This window comes from Melospiza georgiana, chromosome 15 (genome assembly GCF_028018845.1).
Source record: "Melospiza georgiana isolate bMelGeo1 chromosome 15, bMelGeo1.pri, whole genome shotgun sequence".
Classification (NCBI taxonomy): domain Eukaryota; kingdom Metazoa; phylum Chordata; class Aves; order Passeriformes; family Passerellidae; genus Melospiza; species Melospiza georgiana.
In genome coordinates, this window is record NC_080444.1 from 15674832 (window position 1) to 15695822 (window position 20991).

At 60.7% G+C, this 20991-nt stretch overlaps 2 protein-coding genes across 3 annotated transcripts; one reads left to right on the forward strand and one right to left on the reverse strand.

Annotated features, from left to right (window-relative positions):
* Positions 1-82: 82 nt before the first annotated feature.
* On the reverse strand, positions 83-6363 carry HBEGF (heparin binding EGF like growth factor). Of its 2 annotated transcripts, none has more exons than XM_058034896.1 (6): positions 6276-6363; positions 5863-6039; positions 3791-3968; positions 1768-1923; positions 1561-1653; positions 83-484 (listed from the first exon to the last, which is right to left on the reverse strand). In XM_058034896.1, exons 1-5 carry the CDS (start codon positions 6316-6318, stop codon positions 1581-1583), a joined length of 627 nt encoding a protein of 208 aa, XP_057890879.1. In that variant the 5' UTR covers positions 6319-6363; the 3' UTR covers positions 83-484; positions 1561-1580. The 2 variants fall into 2 exon arrangements, with proteins under 2 accessions (XP_057890879.1, XP_057890877.1); XM_058034894.1 differs by having other exon boundaries at positions 87-487.
* Positions 6364-9071: 2708 nt separating this feature from the next.
* On the forward strand, positions 9072-20754 carry SLC4A9 (solute carrier family 4 member 9). The gene is made up of 21 exons (XM_058035107.1): positions 9072-9340; positions 10803-10963; positions 11150-11290; positions 11404-11465; positions 11564-11721; positions 13422-13506; positions 13790-13944; positions 14534-14560; positions 14726-14900; positions 15119-15252; positions 15364-15635; positions 16280-16332; positions 16409-16591; positions 16711-16824; positions 17442-17603; positions 17748-17926; positions 18069-18141; positions 19035-19103; positions 19974-20147; positions 20447-20587; positions 20704-20754. The coding sequence occupies exons 1-21, from the start codon at positions 9072-9074 to the stop codon at positions 20752-20754; spliced, it is 2838 nt and encodes a 945-aa protein (XP_057891090.1).
* The last annotated feature ends 237 nt before the right edge of the window (positions 20755-20991 follow it).

The following is a 20991-nucleotide window of genomic DNA, read 5'->3' on the forward strand; positions in this document are numbered from 1 at the left end:
CCATGTTTAAATTAACGACCCAAGCATTTGTTACAAAGTGTTATTTATTAGAATATTACATTGCACTTAAAAAATAAGGGAGGTCTGACCCTGTCACCTTTACATACATGAAGCATGCAGGGCCAGACCTACAATAAATATAAATACTATGTACAGTTTATCTAAAATAAATATATAATTTAAAATGAAAAATATCTTGTTAAATAGCTGTTACCCTCCCCCCCCTTTCTGCGGCGAAGGAAGCCCCGAGCTCGGTCTCCTCCCTTTCACAGCTTGTTCCTCGGCACGTACTGCAGCGGACGGAGAGTCCCCGTGCCCCCGGTCAGCACCGTCCCGGAGGCGGCCGCGGAGCCGCCGCAGCGCCGCCGCTGCCCGAGCAGCCCCGCCGGTGCCGTCCCGGTGCTCCGGCGAGCCCCCAGCGTGCCGCAGCCCCGTGCCGCCGCGGTCTCGCCTCTTCCAGGAGGTAGAAGTGCGTTAGTGCCGGCTGCTGAGAGAGAGAGGAGGGAGAGCTCACACCGCGATCCTGGGCTGCGCTGCCACAGAGCGCGAGCTGCGAGCTGCGATGGAGGTGCCGACACACCCAGCCCACCCAAGCCCCACTCGCCACCCTCGGGGCTGGACCCGGGAGGATGGGAGCCAAGGTACCCCACCATGCTCCCCCCTTCCGGGGATCACAGCACTTTTTCCACAGGACACGTCCACCCCAGTAACCCCCAGGGTAAAGGAGACAGTGAGGAAAGCCTTGTGCCAAGTCTCTTTCCTGAAAATTCAACTTCTATGAACAGCCCAAATTCCCACCCCCAACACTGCGATGAGCATGACAGAAATTCTCCAAAGCCATTACTTCATCCTCACAAAGAACAATGACTTTTCTTTTTTTTCTTTTTCTTTTTTTTTTTTTTTAAGAAGAGAAGTAGCTGTAATATGTATGACTACATCTAACGTCAGGGTTTAGGTCAGATCAGAGGAAGTTTGACAGATTTTCACACCCAGCCCCAGAGCTACCCCTGGGGCAGAGCACACATCCCAACCCAGCCAGAAGAACATGGCATGGGCTGGCAGCAAGATCCCCCTATGCCAAGCTGATAGGCATTGCTTTGGTGCAAGTAATAAGCAGAGTGGGAATGAAAAGGAAAGGGGTTTTTTACACATGTATATAAATAGAGGCAATATCTAAGGAGGGGAAGTGACTCAGAGGGTCAGAGAGAGAGCAGAATGAGCGGGGGGAAAAAGCTAAACAAAACAGAAGCAGCTTCCCTACTACCAAACATCTCCAAAGCATGGAACACCAGCACAGAGCAGGGACTTGGGGTTAGAAAGAAGGACATAGGAATGACAGGGGTGCCAGGGGACAGCATTTCAGCAGGAAGGGGAGAAAAGAAGACTGGAGCTCCACAGGGCAGCCCAGACTCTCAGCCAGCTGCTTCTCCAGACTCAGGCTGCCTTCAGCTCCTGCCTAGCTCTGGCACAGGATCCACACAGCAGTCCCACAGCAGAAACAGCAGAGCCTCCACATACCCACCAGCCCCACTGCTGCCCCATGCCCAGCCAGGGGCTCACCTTGCCAGCACCTGGCATCCTCAGTGATTCACAGTGATGCCCAGCTTGATTTTCTCTTCGTTTTCTACATCGTAGCCACCCCTCTTGTGACACCTGCAAAGCCAAGCAAAGAGATGCTCAGGGCATGGAGAAAACCCCTGTCACCCTCCTCTTGCACATGATCTTCCCAGGGACACAGATCTGGGAGCTCAGTGCCATCCCCCTCACCTGAGCATCAGCAGGGCTGCGATGATGACGAGACACAGGGAGGACAGGACAACAGCAACCACGGCCAGGGCTGTGGTGTGGTCGTAGGCGCTGGGCGGGTGCTCCACAGGCAAGAGGAGGCCGTGGCAGCGCTCCCCATGATAGCCTGGCTGGCATCTGGGCAAGAAGGAAACTCATAAAGGTCAGTGGTGAGCAAGGACAGGAGGTCTTTGTGTGCCCCACACCCCACGGGAAGGCAATGCCTCTGTGCTCAGCCTCAACCAGCACCCTGCCTGTTCCCCCACACCCCTGAGCTGGGAGGTCACCATCATCTCTATTGGCCTGGTAAATTAAGCTTCTCCTGCACCTAGTGAAGTTTCCTAGAAAGGTTGAGGTCTCTCTCAGCAGAAGGCACTGGGGTTTGTGCTCTTTCCAGTCACCCCCAGGCAGGTTGCCCAGAACACCTCTAGGAGTGGGAAGGGAGCAGTGAGGCAGCTGGGCCAGCATTTCCCATGGAGCAGGATGTCCCTGCACACCCTGCCAGCTCAGAGGTGTCCCATCCCTGGAGACTTGGGAGGTTGCTCATGTAACAGAAATAACGCTCCACACAGGCTGGGAGGCTTCCAGCCCTCCCTGAGCCACATTGCACTGATGCAATCAGATAAATATATCCCTCTATATCCAGCACCACTGACCCTCAGGCTGATCTCCAAGCCGGACTCAGCCCAGCTCCTGGGCTCACAATGCCACATGCAGCATCACCTCCCAGGCACAGCAGCAAGGCTGGGCAGATGGCAAAGGTGCAGGATCCAGCCCAGCAGCACCCTCATTCCACCCTGTGCCCCAGGAAGCAACACTCCAGGAGGGTCTGTGACAGCCAAGCACCAAGAGCAGCCACAGCCAAGTGACACCAGGCAACACAAGGCCTCTTCAGCAGAGGAGACTGGGGCAGCTGGCCACTGTTACTAAAAACCCTGATGGCTCTGAGAGATGCCACCCAGGGACAGACCACCATGCTGAAGAGACACAGCCAGCCCCAAAATCCCTGCTGCTTGTCTGTGTCCCAGGGATCTGGGCAGGGGACACCTGGCTGTCCCAGTCCTAGGCCAGGGTGTCACAACCCACACTGTGCTGGGTCACCAACCCAAGCTGAGCCTGTAAAGATGTCCCCTCATTGGCAGTCCCGAGTCCCCCATGCAAGGGCCCAACTTCATGACAGCTTCAACAGGGAGGAACCAGGGAGTTAGAGGAGCTCTGTGGAGCTTGATCCCTGCAGATTGCAGATCCTGTGGGCACCATAAGCCAAGGAGCTATTATCTTCCCTGGGCTCAGGGCTGGGTGGCTCAGAGGATTGATAGTGAAAAACAAAGCCTCTTACATATCTGCCAGCTCAAGTCCTGCCCACGTCAGTGGGGATCAAATATGCACCCCAGGGTATTTCCTGCAGCAGCAGTGCTGTATCCAGGTGCCCCAGCAGCAGGCAAATACTTTCTCCTTCACTGGCCTCATCTAGTCCTGCTTGCTCTGCACCCCAGGGGGATGGGCAAGGAGGGGTACACAGCCCTGTCTTTCATCAGGCCAAGGGACAGCTTGGGCATGGCTTTGGCAGTCTGTCCCCAAAGGCGCTGTCTCCACTCCACTTTGCCAGTGGCATGGCAGAGATGCTCCTCCCACCTGCACTGATGTGCCCTGACAGATGCAGGAGCCCAGAGGTCTCAGAGTGGGGCATTTACAGGGTCAGGATGAGGTTTTCCAAATCAGACCTGCAGAAGCCCTCAGCTGCCAGACCCCAGCCCCACACACCATTCTGCAGTCCCCAGCTCAGTCAGAACTCACTGTGCTGACAGGGAACCCTGGCTCTAAGGCTGTGACAGGGAAGGGGTGGACACTTCTCAAGAATTACAAGGAAGAGGCTAAGTCAGAGTTATCCCTGCATGGGTAGGGAACATGCACTAAAAATATCTCTGCTTTTCCTCTGCCTGGCCTGGTGAATTGAAAGAACCATGACTAAGGCTCCCCCTCACAGCCACACACCAGAACTCACATGCAAGAGGGAGCTCCCAGCTCTCGGATGTACTTGCACTCGCCGTGAATACAGAAATCCTTGTACTTCCGCAGGCACGGGTCTCTCTTCTTCCCCAGGCCTTTGCCTTTTCTTCTTTTATTGCCGTTGCCTTTTTTCTTGGGAGTAACGAGGCCTTGAGGCTTTGACAGGAAGGCAACTGGAAAACAATTTGGGAAGGAGAGAAGAGCAGTCAGATCAGCTCCACGTGCCAAGCAAAGGGAAGGCAAAGCCACATCCCAGGGCTGCCCCCACTGCTCAGCCCTGGCTCCCACAGCCCTTTGTGCTGGGAGCTGCCCCCGAGCCCCGGGTGGAGGGGCTTTTTCTTTTTTTTCAGCTCCTCACAAATATCATGGCCTTTCCAATTCATAAGAACAATTCTCAAGGAAAGAAGGGAGTCGGGCAGGGGGAACAGAGCTTTATACATCTCAAATGCTGCTATTATATGCACCAGTTTCCACTGAATACAGAACATTGCTAATTGCCCCTTTATCTGGCCTTTATTTCCCTGACAAGCACAGACTTTTCTAAGACCCTATTCATGGCTCTGATGGACTCTCCTTCCCGTGGGCACAAGGATGCCTTACTCACCCCAGGGCAGGATTAAAAGAGCAAGCCTGCCTTAAGTTTTGGTTTTGCAGAGCCCCGGAGATTGTGAGGGCATCATTCCCATGAATTACAACGGTATGTTTTAATTGTGGTGCAGTAACCAGCGGCTTTTGGTGCCATGCCAGACCCCTGTCGGGTTGGTGGAAACCAGACCACCAATCTCCTCACCCAGACACAACCCAACACTAACAACGGTACTGGAATGGCTTTTAAGGTGTGCAGATAGCAAAATAAACCAGCTCCCAGACTGATCTCTTAAGGTGCTGAGGTGTTGGAGAGCACTCTGCTCCAAGGAGGATTTTTTAGCTCCCCCCCGAGCTATGGTGCTCAGTAACCCCGGTGAATTAAGCCCGGGGCTGCTCGGGAAGGAGAGCACAGCAGAGTCCAACGTGACAAGTTGTAACCTGCCCAAGTTACAACTCAACCACTTCCTCACGGAACCAGCACCTCTCGTGCTGGCACACACCGGTTGCACACCTAGCAAAGCCGTGTCGACATCCTCCACGCCGCGCCTGGAGAAAACCGATACTCCAGGAAACGCTGCGGCTTGGAGAAACCGCCGGAGGAGGCTGACAGCGGGGGCTGCTCCGTCCCCTGCCTCTCCTGCCCTGAGAGCTATCTCCCAGCCACAGCCAACACACACCGCTGCGTTTCCCGAGGGCTGAGTCCCCCCTTTGCGAGCTGCTCAGCCAGCTTTTTGTCACAGTCTGCTGGCACGGCCAGAAAGCAAAGAAAAACACGGAAAAATTGGAAGGTGAGCCGTACGGAGCAGAGCACGCTCCTGGTGCCAGGTACTGCCCTCCACAAGCCGCGTGTGCGAGGCACAGGTACATTCACACCCTCAGCGCCCGTCCAACCCCCATGACAGCCCCCGGGACACTCTCTGGTGCCAGCCCGGGGCACGGAGCCCGGTGTGGGTGCTCGGGAGCCCAGCGAACAGCGGTGTCCCCACCGCCCCCGTGGCGGGGCTGCCGGCTGACGAGCCCTGCCGCGGAATGAGGAGCAGCCGCGCGTGGGCGGCGGTGACTCACGGCGGTCCCCGCGCCACGGCCACGGCCGTGAGGGCAGCGCGGGCCCGCGGACACGGCAACCCCGCCACGAGGGGCTCTGATCCTCCCGGCCAAGCAGCTGAGAGCCGGGAGCCCCTGGAACCCGCCCTGCAGGGGACTTCAGGAGCACGGACAGCCCTCGGCAGGAGCGCCACCGCTCCGTGCTGGTGCCCCACGGGCTACTCCCACTCGGGTCTGCTGCCGCCAGTGTCTGAGACTGCTCCCACCCACCACTACAAGTCCCTCCGAAGCGGAACCGGAGCTGCTGCTGGGGCACCCGCGGGACTGAGCCGAGCCCAGCCCGGCACCTTCGCCACCTCTCCGGCTCTGATTGCCCCCAGCCCAGCCCGTTCCGCGACCCCAGCCCCGCCCTGGGACCCTTTATCCCGTCCCTACCTCTCGGCAGCTCGCTGAAGTCGTCCCCCGAGGCCGCTCCGCCGCCTTCCTTCTCCGGGCTGCCGCCGAGCAGCGGGGCCGTGGCCGGGACCGGCACCCCGCCGCCACCGCCGCCCTTGTGCAGCACCTCGTTGTGCAGCTCGTCCCGGCGCAGCCCGCCCGCCGCCGCCGAGCACACTGCGGAGAGAGCGGTCAGAAGCGGGGCTGACACCGCCCTGCCCGGGCCCCCACGCGGGACAGGGACCAATCTTCCCGCCCGCCCGCACCCGGGACCAGGACCGCGTTACCCGTGCCCGGAACCGGCCATGCCCGCGCTGCCCAAAACCATCCCCCCGCACGTCCGGGACCCTCAGCCGAGCACGGCGCTGGGACACGCTGTCCGCGCCCGGGACACTCCCCACGCGAGCCCGTACCTGCCGCCAGCAGCGCCTGGATCAGCACCGCCCGCCCGTCCATGACCCGCGGGCACACACACGTCCAGCCGCGCCGCGCTCCGCTCGGTCCCGCAGCACTGCCCGCTCTCCGGCACGGCGGCCCCGCGGCGGGTAGAAAGCTGAGAGGCGGCGGGGCGGGGCGGGACGGGGCGAGGCTGAGATACGGTCCCGCCCCATGGGAAGGGCTTCCCCAAGCGACCCCCGTGGGCGCCCCGCTGGCTGAGAGTGGGACTGGGTCCCGGGACCTTGGCCTGGGCCCGGTGTGGTCTCCTCGCTCCGGAGACGGGCCAGGACCCGAGAGCCACCGCCACCCCGGTGCCGCTCTGCGCTGTGGGCCGGGCCGGGCCGGGCCGGGCCGGGCGGTGAGAGGCCAGGGAGATAAAGGGTTTCCGCAGAGGGCAGAGGGCAGGAGATGGCCCGGGAAAAGTGTGGCCCCAGCCAAGGGGACAGGAGAGGGATCCCGATGGTCCCCGTGGCCCCAAATCCTGCCTGGCAGGTGGCCGAGGGACCCCGAGGGTGCTGGGGGAGAGAGTGCAGCTCACAAGACTAGCATCAGGTGAGAGGCAGCACCTCAGGAGTCAGAGCTGCACCTCTTCCTGGCCTTGGGGATGGCATGGTCCTCAGGAAGGGGACAGACTGCCACTCATGTGCCACTGCACTAGCAGTGGGCTGAGGAAGTGGTGGCAATCTGAGATTGCAGCTGAGACCCTTTCTGTCCCCAAAGCCCCATTCATGTTCCTATGCTGCCCAAGTGATTGTGTCACAGCCTCATCTCACAACACCCCCCCAGCCAGCCACTGTCCTTGTCCCTGTCCCAGCCTGCTGCGTTTGGACACTGCCAGAGCTTCCCCATGTCCTTCACCATGCTGGCAACTGTGTGCTGTGTTTGGCAACATCCTCAGCACAGGTGACAGCACAAAAAATGTCACTGACATCAGTGCCAGGTGAGTGCAGGGTCCTGCCCCAGCTCTCCTTTGGGGCAGCAGAGGCCCCTGGTCAGTTCCTCGAGGTCCCGAGCCCCCGGCCCATGGCTGGTTTGGGCTCAGCTAGGCATGAGCAAATATTCCTGCCATTGTTGTTGCTGTCTCCAAGGAATACCACCGGATCTGGCACCCCCCCGCTCTTACCCTCCTCCTTCTTGCTCAGACTTGATTTTTGCAATTGTTTGCTGGATGTTTTTCCTTCCGCCTCCTCCGGCCATCAGGAGCCCAAAGCCTTTGGCAGTGGAGGGAGGTGATGGCATGGGCGAGGGGCTGTGTCCCTGGGCAGGCCTGCACACTGGCTCCTGGGGAGGCCCCCAGGTTGGGATGGAATTTTTTGCCCCTGCCAGGCCCCCACCACATCCCCAAGGCCAGGCTGGGCGTGTGCGGGCAGTGTATGAGGGCAGCATTTGCCAGCTGCCCTGGCACCTCGGGAGAGGGAGGCACCAGCTCACGTCAGCTGGCACAGAGGACTGGCAGCGGGCGAGGGGGGGGATGTGTGCAGGCTGCTGACCTGCCTGCCTCTGCTTCCTGCCTCTGCCTTGCGCTGCCTCTTCCCCTCTGCCTCCCACAGCCTGCCATGACCCCTTCCCACCTCCTGCAGGCTCTCACAGCCTCCCTGCCCGTGCCTGCTGCCAGTCATGCCCCATCTCATGCTGTTGAGGCAGCCCCCACAGGAGGGGGAAGTGAACCCTGAGAAGGTTTGGGTGCCTCGGGACATCCCTGATGCTCCTTATCCGTGGATCCTTCTGCCATGGTACCCACCCCTGCACACACCATGGCACCCGCTGGTATTGCAGAGCAAACAGCCTGGACAGCCTGGGCCACGTCCTCGGCCTCAGTTCCTGCCAGGCAGGTACAGGAGCTCAGGAACCCACGCTCCCACCCGCCCTTTCCCAAACGTGACTCTGCCGTGGTGGTGCCTGGCCCTGCTCCAGCTGCTCCTGGGGCTGGATCCTGCCGTGTCCAGCGGGCTCCAGCTCAGCCGGCCGGTGCCGGACCGCGGCTGTTTGCGGTGTCGCCGCCGTGTTTGCGGTGTCGCCGCCGTGTTTGCAGTGCACACAGCCGCCGTTTGCTCCCGGGGTCCGAGCGGTGGCGGTGGGCACGGCATGGGCACAGCGAGCACCGTGGCTGCTCTCTGCTGGCAGCGCTGGGCAGGCCCTGCCGTGTCCCTGTCCCTATCCCTGCAGGGTGCTGCGGCTGTGCCCACGTCCTTCCCCCTCCATCCGCTCACACAGAATCCTTCTGAACAGCGGCACAGCCCCAGAGCCCTCCCAGCCCTTTCCGTCAGCCCTAACACCGGCAGCCCCTTATTTCCCCACTCTGGATTTGCTCAGCGGTGCCACATCCTTCCCCAGAGCATGTCCCCATATCCTCTTTCCCAGGAGGAGCTGCCCTGGGCTGTGTCACCCCTCCTGCCATGGGCACAGCATCCTTGCACAGATACTGCCACAGCTCTCCAGGGCTGGCCCTGCCACCCCCTCACCAGCGCCTTGCAGGGTGCAGACGGGGCTGGGAGCACAAGAACACCCCTGTCCACCCAGGTCAGCTGCAGGAGGCAGGTGGGTCCCCGGGTCCCTGGCCCAGGTGGGCAGCTGGACGTGGCAGGACACAACCATACTGGGACCTGTGGGGCTGGCCCTGCTGTTTTGGGATGCTTGTTTTGGGCTTGGCTCCTGTGTATTGGTTTATGGCCAGTTTAAACCAGTTCACAGCTGTTATAAGGTGTGGGATGAGTGGGATCCTGTGAGTGCTGGAGGGGAGCTCACGCCTGTGGCTGCCGGTGCCGGTGGCCATGCGAGCCCACATGGCCGGGGCGGGTGGCCCGGCTCTCCGGGCAGCAGACAGCGGCTCACAGCCCAGACTGGAACGCAGCAACCCCGGAGCTCCCTCCCAGGCTTTCGGCTGCAGCATCTTCCCCTCCAGCACGGCCACAGCGGCCCGGCGAGCTGGTGCCGCCCTGCAGCGGGAGGAGAGGGGGGACATCACCTGCCCGCTGCTCTTCATCCAGCTCAACCAGCTCCGGAGCACCCCGGCGGGGCTCGAGTGGAGGGAGATGGCCAGGTAGGCACACCTGCGAGAGCCAGGCTGCCGGGCCACGCTTTGGGAGCCCAGGGCATGTTCCAGCCTTATCCCCAAGGCAGGGCTGTGCCCCGCCAGTGCCCAGCTGGGCTGATTTAATTTCATGGCAGAGGGCAGGATGTCAGGCGGGCCACGCTCAGCGCCCTTCCTCCTGCTCCTCTCTGTTGCCTCTCCAAGGCTGCAGGGGCTGCACCGGGGCTGGGATGTCCCCACGGCACCCCCTCCACGCCCGGCAGGGCACGGGGACACGGGCCACGGCAGTCTGGGGACAGCAATGGCTTTTCACCTGGGCTCGGAGTGTGTGTGGGACCGAAGCCGCCGGGCTGCCAGCCCCGCACGCTGCCCCCGGCAGGAGCCCGCAGCGCCGGCCACGCTCTGCGCGGGCAGCGCCCACCCACGGGGACAAAGGGAAGCTCTGTCTGAGCCCCGCGTTGAAATATGTGGCACGGCCCGAGCGTGAAAACAGCTCAAGACATTTCTGTTCGGACTCCAGCAAGCGTTGCTAATGGCAGGGCCGCCCCCAGCCCCAGCCCAACTGGGGGAATGACGGGCTGGGAGCAGCCCTGCAGAGAATGGCTGGGGGTGCTGGTGGGGGACAGATGGGACATGAGCCAGCACCGTGCACTGGCAGCCCAGCAAGGTGAGTGCGTCCTGGGCTGCACCATGGGCAGCAGGGTGAGCAGGGGGTGCTCCCCTGTGCTCTGCTCTGCTCTGCTCTGGGGAGACAGCCCTGGGGCACCACATCCAGCTCCTGTTGAAGCACATCCAAAGGAAACCATGGAAATGATTCAAAGGCTGGAACAGCTCTGCTATGGAGACAGAGAGAGGTGGGGTGTTTAACCTGGAGAAGACAAAGCTCAGGGGAGACCTTAGAGCATCTTCCAGTGCCTATAGGGGTGCAAGAGAGCTGGAGAGGGACTTTGGACAAGGGACTGGAGTGGCAGCACAAGCAGGAATGGCTTCCCAATTCCAGAGACCAGAATTCTATGGGATATTGGGAAAAAATTCTTCCCTGTGAGGGCGGTGAGGCACAGGGTGCCCAGAGCAGCTGTGGCTGCCCCATCCCTGGAAGTGTCCAAGGCCAGGCTGGAGGGGGCTTGGAGCAAACTGGGATAGTGGAAAGTGTCCCTGCCCATGGTGGAGGGCTGGAATAAGGTGAGTTTTAAAGTCCCTTCAAACCTGAACCATCCTGTCACCTCATTATGAATGGAATTCCCCTAAACAGACCTTAGAGAGGTGTGGGTCTGCAGGAATGGTGACATGACCACCTTGTCTGCCTGGCTGCCCCTACACCATGAACCAACTGCAGGCCCCTCTGAGCCACCCAAACCCCTTCCTGCCAGTGCCAGCCCCAGGCTAAGCTCAAAGATAGACCCAGGCTTTAGCTCCCACTGCTGGCACGGGGCACAGGGCCTGTCACTGACCCCTACATCTCCCTGGGCAGGTGGATCAAGTTTGAGGAGAAGGTGGAGGATGGTGGGGAGCGCTGGAGTGCCCCCCATGTCCCAGCTCTGCCCCTGCACAGCCTGTTCCAGCTGAGGACATGCCTGCAGAAGGGGACACTGCTCCTGGATCTGGATGCCACCAGTTTCAAGGAAATAATTGGTACATGAGTAATGCAAAGGTCATTGGGATGGGCTGGTCACCAGAGAGGGACAGGCCACCAAGAGGTGCCTATAGGGCAGCACAATGGGTGACAGCTGGGTACCTGGGGGGCTCTCTGCTACTCCAGCTAAGGGGAAATGGGCAGTGAACCACGGGTGCTCAGAGCTGTCCCTGTCCCTGATGCAGACAAAGCACTTTGTGAGGAAGCAGAGCTGCAGCCTGCACTGAGAGAGCGCCTGGCAGCCCTCCTGCTCCTCCAGCCACAGCACCAGCCTACAAAATCCCTGCTGCAGCTCCTTGCTGAGCTTGGTGTGTCTCCCTGCCGAGGTAGGAACCAGCTGTCCCACCAGGCATCCTCCCACTGCCTCCAGCCCGGGGCAGTACCCATGCTGGCTGCTCACCTGCACATGGATTTTGCTGCTTCCTCTCTTTCTTTGCAGGGAAAGGCAAAGGCAGGTCTGAGCCCAGAACCCAGGTCTCCAAAACACCTCTTAAGGAGCAGGTACAGCAGCATGGAGCTGGGCTGGGAGCAGCTACAGCATCCTGAATGCCCAGCCACAGCATCCTGAGTGCCCAGAGGCTGCATCCCTTTCCTTTCAGCTCAGGAACAGATTCAAGAAGAAAGTCCCACCAGGGGCTGAGGCAGCCCACGTTGCTGTCGGGGAAGTTGAATTCCTGGAAAAGCCCTTCACTGCCTTCATTCGCCTCAGGCAGGGGGTGTCCCTTGGCTCACTGGCTGAGGTTTCTCTTCCAAGCAGGTAACAGAGGATGGCTGATGGCTCTGTGCCCTCCCCCATCCCTGTCTCCCCATTTCCCCCCACACCAGACAAGGCTTGGCTTGTCCAAAGCAAAGGGAATGGTACCCAGTCCCAGAATCCTGTCTCATGCTTCTCCTCCTGCTTCTCCCAGCTCCTCAGGAGCACTGCAGAACGGGCTGAGTGTGGGGCATCTGCTGGGCAGCCTGGAAGGGACATCCCCAGGGTCATTCCCACTGGGCTCTGCATTCCCTGTCCTCAGCTGGCTCTGGATGCTCTCCACCTACTGCCGGTAGCGGGATGCGGGTTTTCAGGAGGACTCCTGTCCTCCTGCTGCTCTCCTGAGTGCTGAGACGGGGAGGGCGGAGAGGAGCAGGGCAGGAGGTCCCCATGGTTCCCCCGCGGTCAGGAATGCATCCCCCAAAGGCGTGAGGGGAAGCGGGCAGTGAAGGTACCACGGGCAGTGAAGGTACCACGGGCAGTGAAGGTGCCACGGGCGGTGAAGGTGCCACGGGCAGTGAAGGTGCCACGGGCGGTGAAGGTGCCACGGGCGGTGAAGGTACCACGGGCAGTGTGCCTGCCTTCAGCTGCGGACTGCCTTGGGAAGTGCGCGGAGGAGGCAGGCGGGGATCAGAGGGACATTGCCACCTCCTGGTCACTCTGCCCAGAGCACCCGGCCCCAGGAGCTGGGAGGAGCAGGACAGACACCCACCCACCTCTGCTCTCTCCTCCGCGGGAGTTGGGGGGGCAAATCCCCGGGAATGGCCCAGGACCTCGAGTGTTTCACGATACCCTCCTGCCCTGTATTTTCCTGACCGGAGGGCAGGGAGACCTTGCCCCTGTCATCCCTTTGCCCAGGGTGCCATCCCCTTTGCCGGCCATGCCAGGCTGTCCCACAGGTGCAGCCACTGCCTCAGGGCTGTCTCTCATCCAGATCCATCTCTAGGGTTTTTAAGGTTTTCCCATCACCTTGGTGCACCAATCCCATGTGGTAACTGTCACCTTTTGTCCCTTTGGAGGCAGCTCCAGAGGCCTCCAGCACCTGGGGATTCTCTCAAGTCCCACTTGCATGGCCAGAGGAGTTTCCCTGACCCCTCTCTAGGGGTTTGTTCAGGGTACAGTCACTGGAACTGCTTGACAATCTCAGCCTTTCAGGACTGTAACCATTCCTGTCAGCTTTGGAAAGGTGTGGAGGATTTGTGTGGATTGTCCCTCTGGAGATTTTGCCCCATCCTCTCAGTTGTGGGATTTTTACCATATTTTATCAAGGGCTCTGAGCTCTCTTTCCAGTGTCCTCCCATGTCCCCAGAGTCCTGTCAAACCTGCTGCCTGTGCTGCTGGCAAACTCTCCTTCCCTAACACACCAGCATCCTGCCTGCGAGCAACATTCCCAGGAAAACGATGCCACAGACACCTCCAGCTGAGGATTTCTCCTCCTCTGCCCCAAAGACCTGTTCCCCCACACCTCCCAGTCTGGATTTCTGCAGACCCTTGTGATCCAGCGAGGCTCCTGGTGTCCCATGGTCTCTGTGAGCTTGCCATGCAGTGGCAGCAGATATTTCACACATGTGTCTTGTCTTCTGCCCCCAACCCCACTTTCAGGGTGGCAGAAGTGCCCAGGCCTGCCCAGACCCCATCCCCCCTGAGAGAGGCATCCCCTGGAGGGCAGAGGGCTGCTCTGGAGATGTGCTCTCTTGCCACAGGTTCCTTTTCTTCCTGCTGGGCCCCCCCAGACTGAAAGCCTACCACGAGGTTGGCAGGGCCATGGCCACACTGCTGACAGATGAGGTGAGCCTGTCACAGCACCCAGGGGTGGGATGGCACCAGGGCCTGGAATGGGGACACCAGGACTCCTCTGCAGGCTGCAGTGGAGGGCAGAGGATGGGGCAAGCTGGTGGCACCCCTTGCCCAGGATAAAAAACGAAAAGCTTGGGTGGGTTTGCAGGATGTAGGGCCCCTGTTGCCCTGAAGTGGGTGGGTTTGTTTCCTGGTGATGGCTGCAGGCTGGGAGGAAGGTTCCAAGTGGGTGAATGCAGGGACAGAGTGGTTAAACCACAGCATTTCCCCACAGCTCTTCCAAAGAGTTGCCCGGCAGGCTGAGCACCGAGAGAACCTCATGGCAGGGATGGAGGCGTTCCTGGATGAGCTGGTTGTGCTTCCTCCTGGCAAATGGGACCCTGGGGCCCGAATTCCTCCACCGAGCTATCTGCCAGCTCCACGCAGGAGGTGGGCTGGAGGGAGGCACCCCAACCCCTGCCAGCCCCTCTGTCTGTGACATTGGAACCTCCATCTCCATGGGATGAAGCTGCCCAGGAGCCAGGGGCTCCTCCCAGCCAAGCCCCTCCACAGGTCCCTGCTTTGGTCCCCCTGCTGTTAGTCCTGCTGTCCCACCTGGCAGTGGATGGCAAATCCCCTCCCAAGGGAGCTGATGGGAACACTAGGATGCAGCACTCACATGTGAAATTCAGCCTCTGAGCAGGACACCCCAGGCTCTGCCCAGCTCCTCCACTAAAACCAGTCCTGCAAGGGCTGGCTCCAGTGCTTGCCAGAGGAAAGATGCTCTTTCCTGATCTGTCTCCTTTCCATTATCAGGGGATGTACAGGCCCTGTTTGCACCCCTGTCCTCTCTCCACTCTCCCTTTCCTGTCCCAGTGTCCCCTACATGCAGCTGGGTCCTGAGGGTCCCAACCTGCAGCCTATTGTCTCAGGCTCTGCTCTGCCACAGGACCACCTTGGACCCACTGGACCAGCAGCCACATGGAAATGGGGACATGAGAGCAGCTGGGGACAGAGCCAGCCCAGGGCACCCACGCTCTGGGGAGGAGCTGGAGAGGACAGGCAGGTCAGTGTCTGCGAGGGCACTGGGAGGTGCAGGGGCAGGTCACTGGTGTCTCATGGGGCCTCCATGGCCAAGTCCCTCTGGGTTCCTGTACCTAGGGGAAGGGACAATCCCTTGCTGTGGGGATTCTCTGTGGGGTCTGCTCTGACACCTCCCTCCCCACCCCAGGCTTTTTGGGGGGCTGCTGCGAGACATCCAGAGGAAGGCACCGTGGTATGGCAGTGACTTCACCGACGCCCTGCACCCCCAGTGCCTCTCAGCAGTGCTGTACATCTACCTGGCCACAGTCACCAATGCCATCACCTTTGGGGGCATGCTGGGGGATGCAACTGCCAACATGCAGGTCAGTGTGGCCTGGGGGGCCTGGTACCAACCCTGCTCAGCCCAGCCCAGTTCCTACCAGCATCCCCAGGACATCCTGAGCATTGTCTGAATTCTGCCTCCTTTCCCCCGTGGTCCCCAGCACTGACCCTGTATTCTTCTGTGCTGTTGTGGGGGCAGGCCCCCAACCCTCCTCCCTGCCATGTGCCTGGCACCTGGCACCCCTTCCCTGCATTTCAGGGGGTGCTGGAGAGCTTCCTGGGCACAGCCTTTGCTGGCTTCACCTTCTGCCTCTTTTCGGGCCAACCCCTGACCATCCTGAGCAGCACTGGCCCCGTGCTCGTCTTTGAGCGCCTCCTCTTCTCCTTCAGCCAGTGAGTTCAGTGCAGATGGATTCTCAGCCCAGCATCCCCCAGCTGGAGCATGGGCCACCATCTCTCCAGGCAGGGGTCACTGGCAAGGCTTTGAGTCACCCTTTCCCCCAGGGATCACAGCCTGGACTACCTGGAGTTCCGCCTCTGGATTGGGCTCTGGGTGGCTTTTTTTGGAGTGGTGCTGGTGGCCACCGAGGCCAGTCACCTGGTGGGGCACTTCACCCGCTTCACTGAGGAAGGCTTCTGCGCCCTCATCAGCCTCATATTCATCTATGACTCCCTGAAGAAGATGCTGAGCCTGGCAGATGCCTTCCCCATCAACTGGCACTACCGGCTGGACAACGTCACCTCCTACAGCTGCACCTGCAACTTGTCCAGCCCCGGTGAGCCCCAGCAGCCGTGGGCTGGCTGGCTGGGTGGGGAGCAGGAAGCTGCTGCCCCAGGATGCCACTGGGAACCTGTTTCCTGGCTGGAGGAGGCTGTTTAATCCCATCCTCTCCTGCCTGACCACATTGCAGCGTCCTCCACTTCCCTCCATAGTCTGTCCATCTATTCCTGCCTCCCAGAGCTGCCCAGGAGCCAGGGCAGTACATGGATCTAGGACAGCCTTGGCCCATCTCCTGTGCCTCCAGGATGGGGGATGTCAGAGGCTGGAAAGGGGCACCTGGATGGGTTCATTCTGCCATTTCCCAGTCTGTAAATCAGGGGCTGTTTGCTGGGGCTTGAAGTCATGACCCTGGAAATGAAATGACCCACACTGACCCTGGAAATGGGACCTGCACCATGTGCCAAAAACATCAGTGCTGGCCAGCTTGGGATCAATGGTGCCTCTGAGTGATGCTTTAGCCATGCCCTTCACAGGGACATCTCCCCCTTGGTGCTCCTTGGGCATCAACCATTGCCAGGGCCTCAGAGGTCCATGGGACCCCATCCACCTCAGGAAGAGCCTGAGGACGCAGCCTGATGGTAGCATCATCCCAGTCATCCTGATGAAACCAGTACCAATCTGCCCCCTGTCACTTTGCAGGTCACAGCTCTGCAGGGAATGACACGTCACTGCCCTCACCCCTGGCTTGGCAGGTACAGCCCCTGCTCCCAGGCTGCTCCCAAGGTGTCCATGTGTGACCCCTCCTCACCACCCACCTTGCCCCTGCAGCCTCCTGCCACCCCAGCAGGGCTGAGCAGGACCCAGTGCCTGGATCTAGGTGGGCATCTCCTGGGCACCAGCTGCCAGTACGTGCCCGATGTCACCCTCGTCTCCTTCCTGCTCTTTGGGGGCACCTTCCTCCTCTGCACCGCCCTCAAGCGCTTCAGGAGCAGCCGCTACTTCCCCGTGGGGGTGAGCATCCTTCAGCCACCCCAGTGCCATGGCACCTGTCCCACTGCTGTGGGGATGGCTCTGGGTGCTGCATCCTGCCCCCAGCCCTGCCAGCCTGGCCAAGGCCTCTCCCCCTGCAGGTGCGGAAGCTGGTGAGCGACTTCGCTGTCATCCTGGCCATCCTGGCCTCCTGCACTGTGGATGCTCTCCTGGGCCTGGAGACCCCCAAGCTCCTTGTCCCCAGCGAGCTGAAGGTGCCAGCAGGGTGGGCACAGCACTCTCAGGGTGTGGGTCTGTGCCCACCATGGTAGCCACCCCACTGTGCTGTCACTGTCCTTCTCATCACCGCTCCAGCCCTACAGGGGTGCAGGCTGCACCCCAGCAATGAGAAAGGGTTGAACACAGCTGATTCTGCACTAGAAATAACCTGGCTCAGACCTGCAATGTACAGATCACTCTGGAGCAAGAGCCACAAGCTCAGCTCCAGGCTTGGGCTACTCAATCTGGATGTGGAGCAGGGCTGGCAGTGCCCCAGAGCAGCCAGTGCTCATCACCACCACCTCCTTGGGCTCCCCATCATCGCTGCCCAATGCCACCTCTTCCACCTGCTGACACAGGCACATGCCCAGCTCCTGCCTTGTGGTGCCCAAGAACAACACCCTGCTCTGTCACAGTCAGGTTGTCCTTGTGGGGGGCTGGTGGGTCAGCAGCATCCCCAGGATGAGTGAGGATGCTCTTCCACCCCTGAGGTGGGCATCCCTGGGTGCCTGTAGGGCTCCAGCCTGGGCACCTGGGGCTGGTCCCATCACCCCACTGCACTGCACACCCCACGTGTGGGTGGCAGCTGCCATGACCCTTCTGCTCTCCACAGCCCACAAACCCAGCACGGGGCTGGATCGTGTTCCCCTTTGGAGCCAACCCATGGTGGGTGTGCCTGCTGTCTGCAGTGCCTGCTGTCCTTGTCACCATCCTCATTTTCATGGACCAGCAGATCACAGCTGTCATCCTTAACCGCAGGGAGTACAAGCTGCAGGTGAGCAGGGGACAGGGAAAAGGCAGCACCAGCCAGTGAGGGAGGACCCAGGTCCTGGCTGGGAAGAAACCAAGGGAAAGCAGAACCCCAAATGGCCAGGGAAGTGGGAGGATACCCCCAGCCCTGCTGCCTTTTCCACTGCAGAAAGGAGCAGGCTTCCACCTGGACCTCCTCTGCGTCTCCCTCCTGATGGTTGTCACCTCTGTCACCGGCCTCCCTTGGTATGTGTCAGCCACTGTCATCTCCCTGGCACACATGGACAGCCTGAGGAAGGAGAGTGCAACCTCAGCCCCTGGAGAGCACCCCGAGTTCCTGGGCATCAGGTGAGCAACCAGCCTGAGCTAACCCCTTTCCCTGTGGCCACCAAAGCTGCACAGAGCAGAGAGCCTGGAGCCAGGAGGGCAGGTAAGGGGTGGGCTCCCAAGGGACCCTGGGCACCTGTGACACCTGTGCTGCCACCCACAGGGAGCAGAGGCTGACAGGCCTGGCTGTCTTCATCCTGATGGGAGTCTCTGTCTTCATGGCCCCCGTGCTCAAGGTAGGAAGCCTGGCTGGGGTGGCCTCTTTTCCTAGGCAGGGGGTGGCCATACCCTGCAAGGCTGGAGGTTCCTCACCCCGAGCCCTAGAAGCAGCACAGGAAGCCTGTGTGGCAGGCAGGGAGCTGTGCCCTGTGTGGGTATGGACTGCACCAAGGGCTTGTGTCCAGTGCCACAGGAGGGCTGGCACACAAGGCACTGTGGTGCCATGTCACCTGCCCATCCTCCCCATGTGCATTGGGGTCCTTGTGCTCCCCAAACACACCCCAGCACTGCCTCTCCCCACTGCCACGTGGATCACCTGCCTGCTGCTGGCTTTCACCTGCTGCCACTGCCATGCTGGGAAAAACCTCTCCAGTGGCCCTGCATTACCTGTGGGCAGACAGGAGGTCTCTTTTCCTCCACCTCTTTCCTCACCTCTGAGGCTGATCTCATACAGCCTTTGATAGAGGGTCCTCCCAGCATCCTCACCTCCTAACTGGATTTGATGGAAGGACTGTTAGATGGATCAGGAATTGGCTGGATGGGTATGTCCAGAGATTCACAGTCAGTAGCCCAGTGTCCACATGGAAATTAGTAACAAGTGGTGTCTTCCAAGTGGACAAATACTGTTAAATATCTCCATCAAAGACATAGACAACAAGATGGAGCACATTTGCAGATGGCACCAAGCTGAGGGGCAGTGACACCCCTGGGGGATGAGATGCCATCCAAAGGAACCATGGAGGATGTGGCTCATGTGAACCTCAAGCACTGATGCCAATAAGGCCAGACTGGGCTGGAATGAAGGAGGCACAGCCTGTGGACACACACAGAGGTTTTACATGAGAGGGCTCTGAGCAGGCACAGACCCCAGGGTGCTGCCCTGCTGATGTCCCTCCCCACTGCCTTGCAGCACATCCCGATGCCGGTGCTGTACGGGGTGTTCCTGCACATGGGGGTGACGGCCCTGAACAGCATCCAGGTGAGGGGGGAGGGCTGCACAGGGAGGGGGTGCTTTGGTTTTGGTGCTTTTGGCTGGGGAGGAGGGGCTGTGCTCAGTCACTGCACAGCAGAGCCTGGATTTCAGCTCTCTGTGGTGCACAGAGCTGTCTCCCACCAGGCCCAGGACAAGGAGGGAGAGGAGGGACCTTTCCAGGGCAAAGAAAGGGGAAAAGGAGAGCTCTGGGGTGCTGAGGAGCAGGAGAGACTTGTGCACTGCTGGATGAGGTGGTTTGGGAGAAATTGAACCAGTGGATAACACAGACTTGCTCTCAAAGCCACAGGGACTTCCTCACCTGGGAGCTGCAGGCAGAGCTGGGACAGGACAATCCTTTGGTTCTGGTGTTGCTGCTCATGTGCCAGATTTCTTCTTCTCCCAAGAAACCAACAGAGGGGAAAAAATCCCTATTCCAGAATTATCTACACCACTTTTTCCTCTAAATAGTACAGTTTCCTTGCAATTACCCTGCTCTAGATGACAGGCTGGGAAACTCCCACCCTCCCTCTGCTTGGGAAACCCAGAGCTGTGCTCTGGAGGAGGCTGCAGCAGTTTCCTGTGAAGCGAGGGGGATCAAGGGGTGTCATCTCTCAATTAACCCTGTAAGGGCAGCTAGACTCCTTTCTGTCCTTTCTAGAGGTCTGCCTGGAAAGTGCTCCCCTGGCCTGGGGTGACAGTGGCCCCAGGTCTTGCAGACAAACTCACTGGCCCAGGCATCAGCTGGGGGTCAGCACAGAGGGCAGGAGGGCTGCAGTGCAGAAATGGTGGTGAAACCCCATCCTGCCGGCCCTAATCTCAACAGCGAGGGGGTGAGAGCTGCCCAGGTGTGACCCAGCTGCCATCCCCTCCCTGCAGCTCACGGACCGCGTGCGGCTGCTCCTGATGCCAGCCAAGCACCAGCGAGACCTGGCCTACCTGCGCCACGTTCCCCTGCGGCGGGTGCACCTCTTCACCGCCATCCAGCTGCTCTGCCTGGCCCTGCTCTGGCTCCTCAAGTCCACCGTGGCCGCTATCATTTTCCCAGTGATGGTATGACCCCCCTGGAACCGGCGGCACCGCTTTGCTGCCGGGCCCGGCACGGTCCCTTGGGAGGGGACATGAGCGGGTGGCTTTGCCACCAGCCTTCACCCCCTGCTCTGGGGCGTGGGGCTGTCACCAGGGGCTGAGTGACACTTTAGGGCCGGGAGGGTGACAGGCCAGCGCCCTGGCATCTCCGGGGGTGGCAGAGGTGTGTGACAGAGAGACGCTGGCTGTCCCCCGGCCCAGCGGTGCTGACCCGAGCCTGGCCCGGCCCCAGCGGTGCTGACCCGAGCCTGGCCTGGCCGCAGTTGCTGGCGCTGGTGGGCATCCGCAAGGGGCTGGAGCGCATCTTCTCCCCGCACGACCTGAGCTGGCTGGACGGGCCCGCGCCGGGGGCGGCGGGAACACAGCCCCGGGAGCGACCGGAGCAGCGGGGCACAGCCGAGGAGGTCGGTGCTGTCCTGGGAGCCTCGCTCGGCCACAGCCGCCCCGCGGTCGAACCGCTGGCGCGGGGTCGCCCGGGGTGGGCACGCTGCGGGCCCTGTAACCTCTGCTCCCCCTACAGTGCGAGCCGATGCAGCGCCCGGGAGCGCAGATCAACCTGTCCGTGAACTAGGCCGGGCTGCGGGGCCGAGACCCCCGGGAGTGGCCGAGACCCCCTGAGGGGACCGAGACCCCCGGGCCACGTGGCCGCGCGCTGACGTCACAGTGGGCGTGGCCGCCGGAGCGGAGAGCCAGGGCGCCCAGCCTATGGCGGTCCGCTCCCGTGAGGGGGCGGGGCCATGGAGAAGGCGTGCCTATCGCTTTGATTGGCAGCTCCGTGACCAAATCACCGCTCGGGACAGGCGGGCGT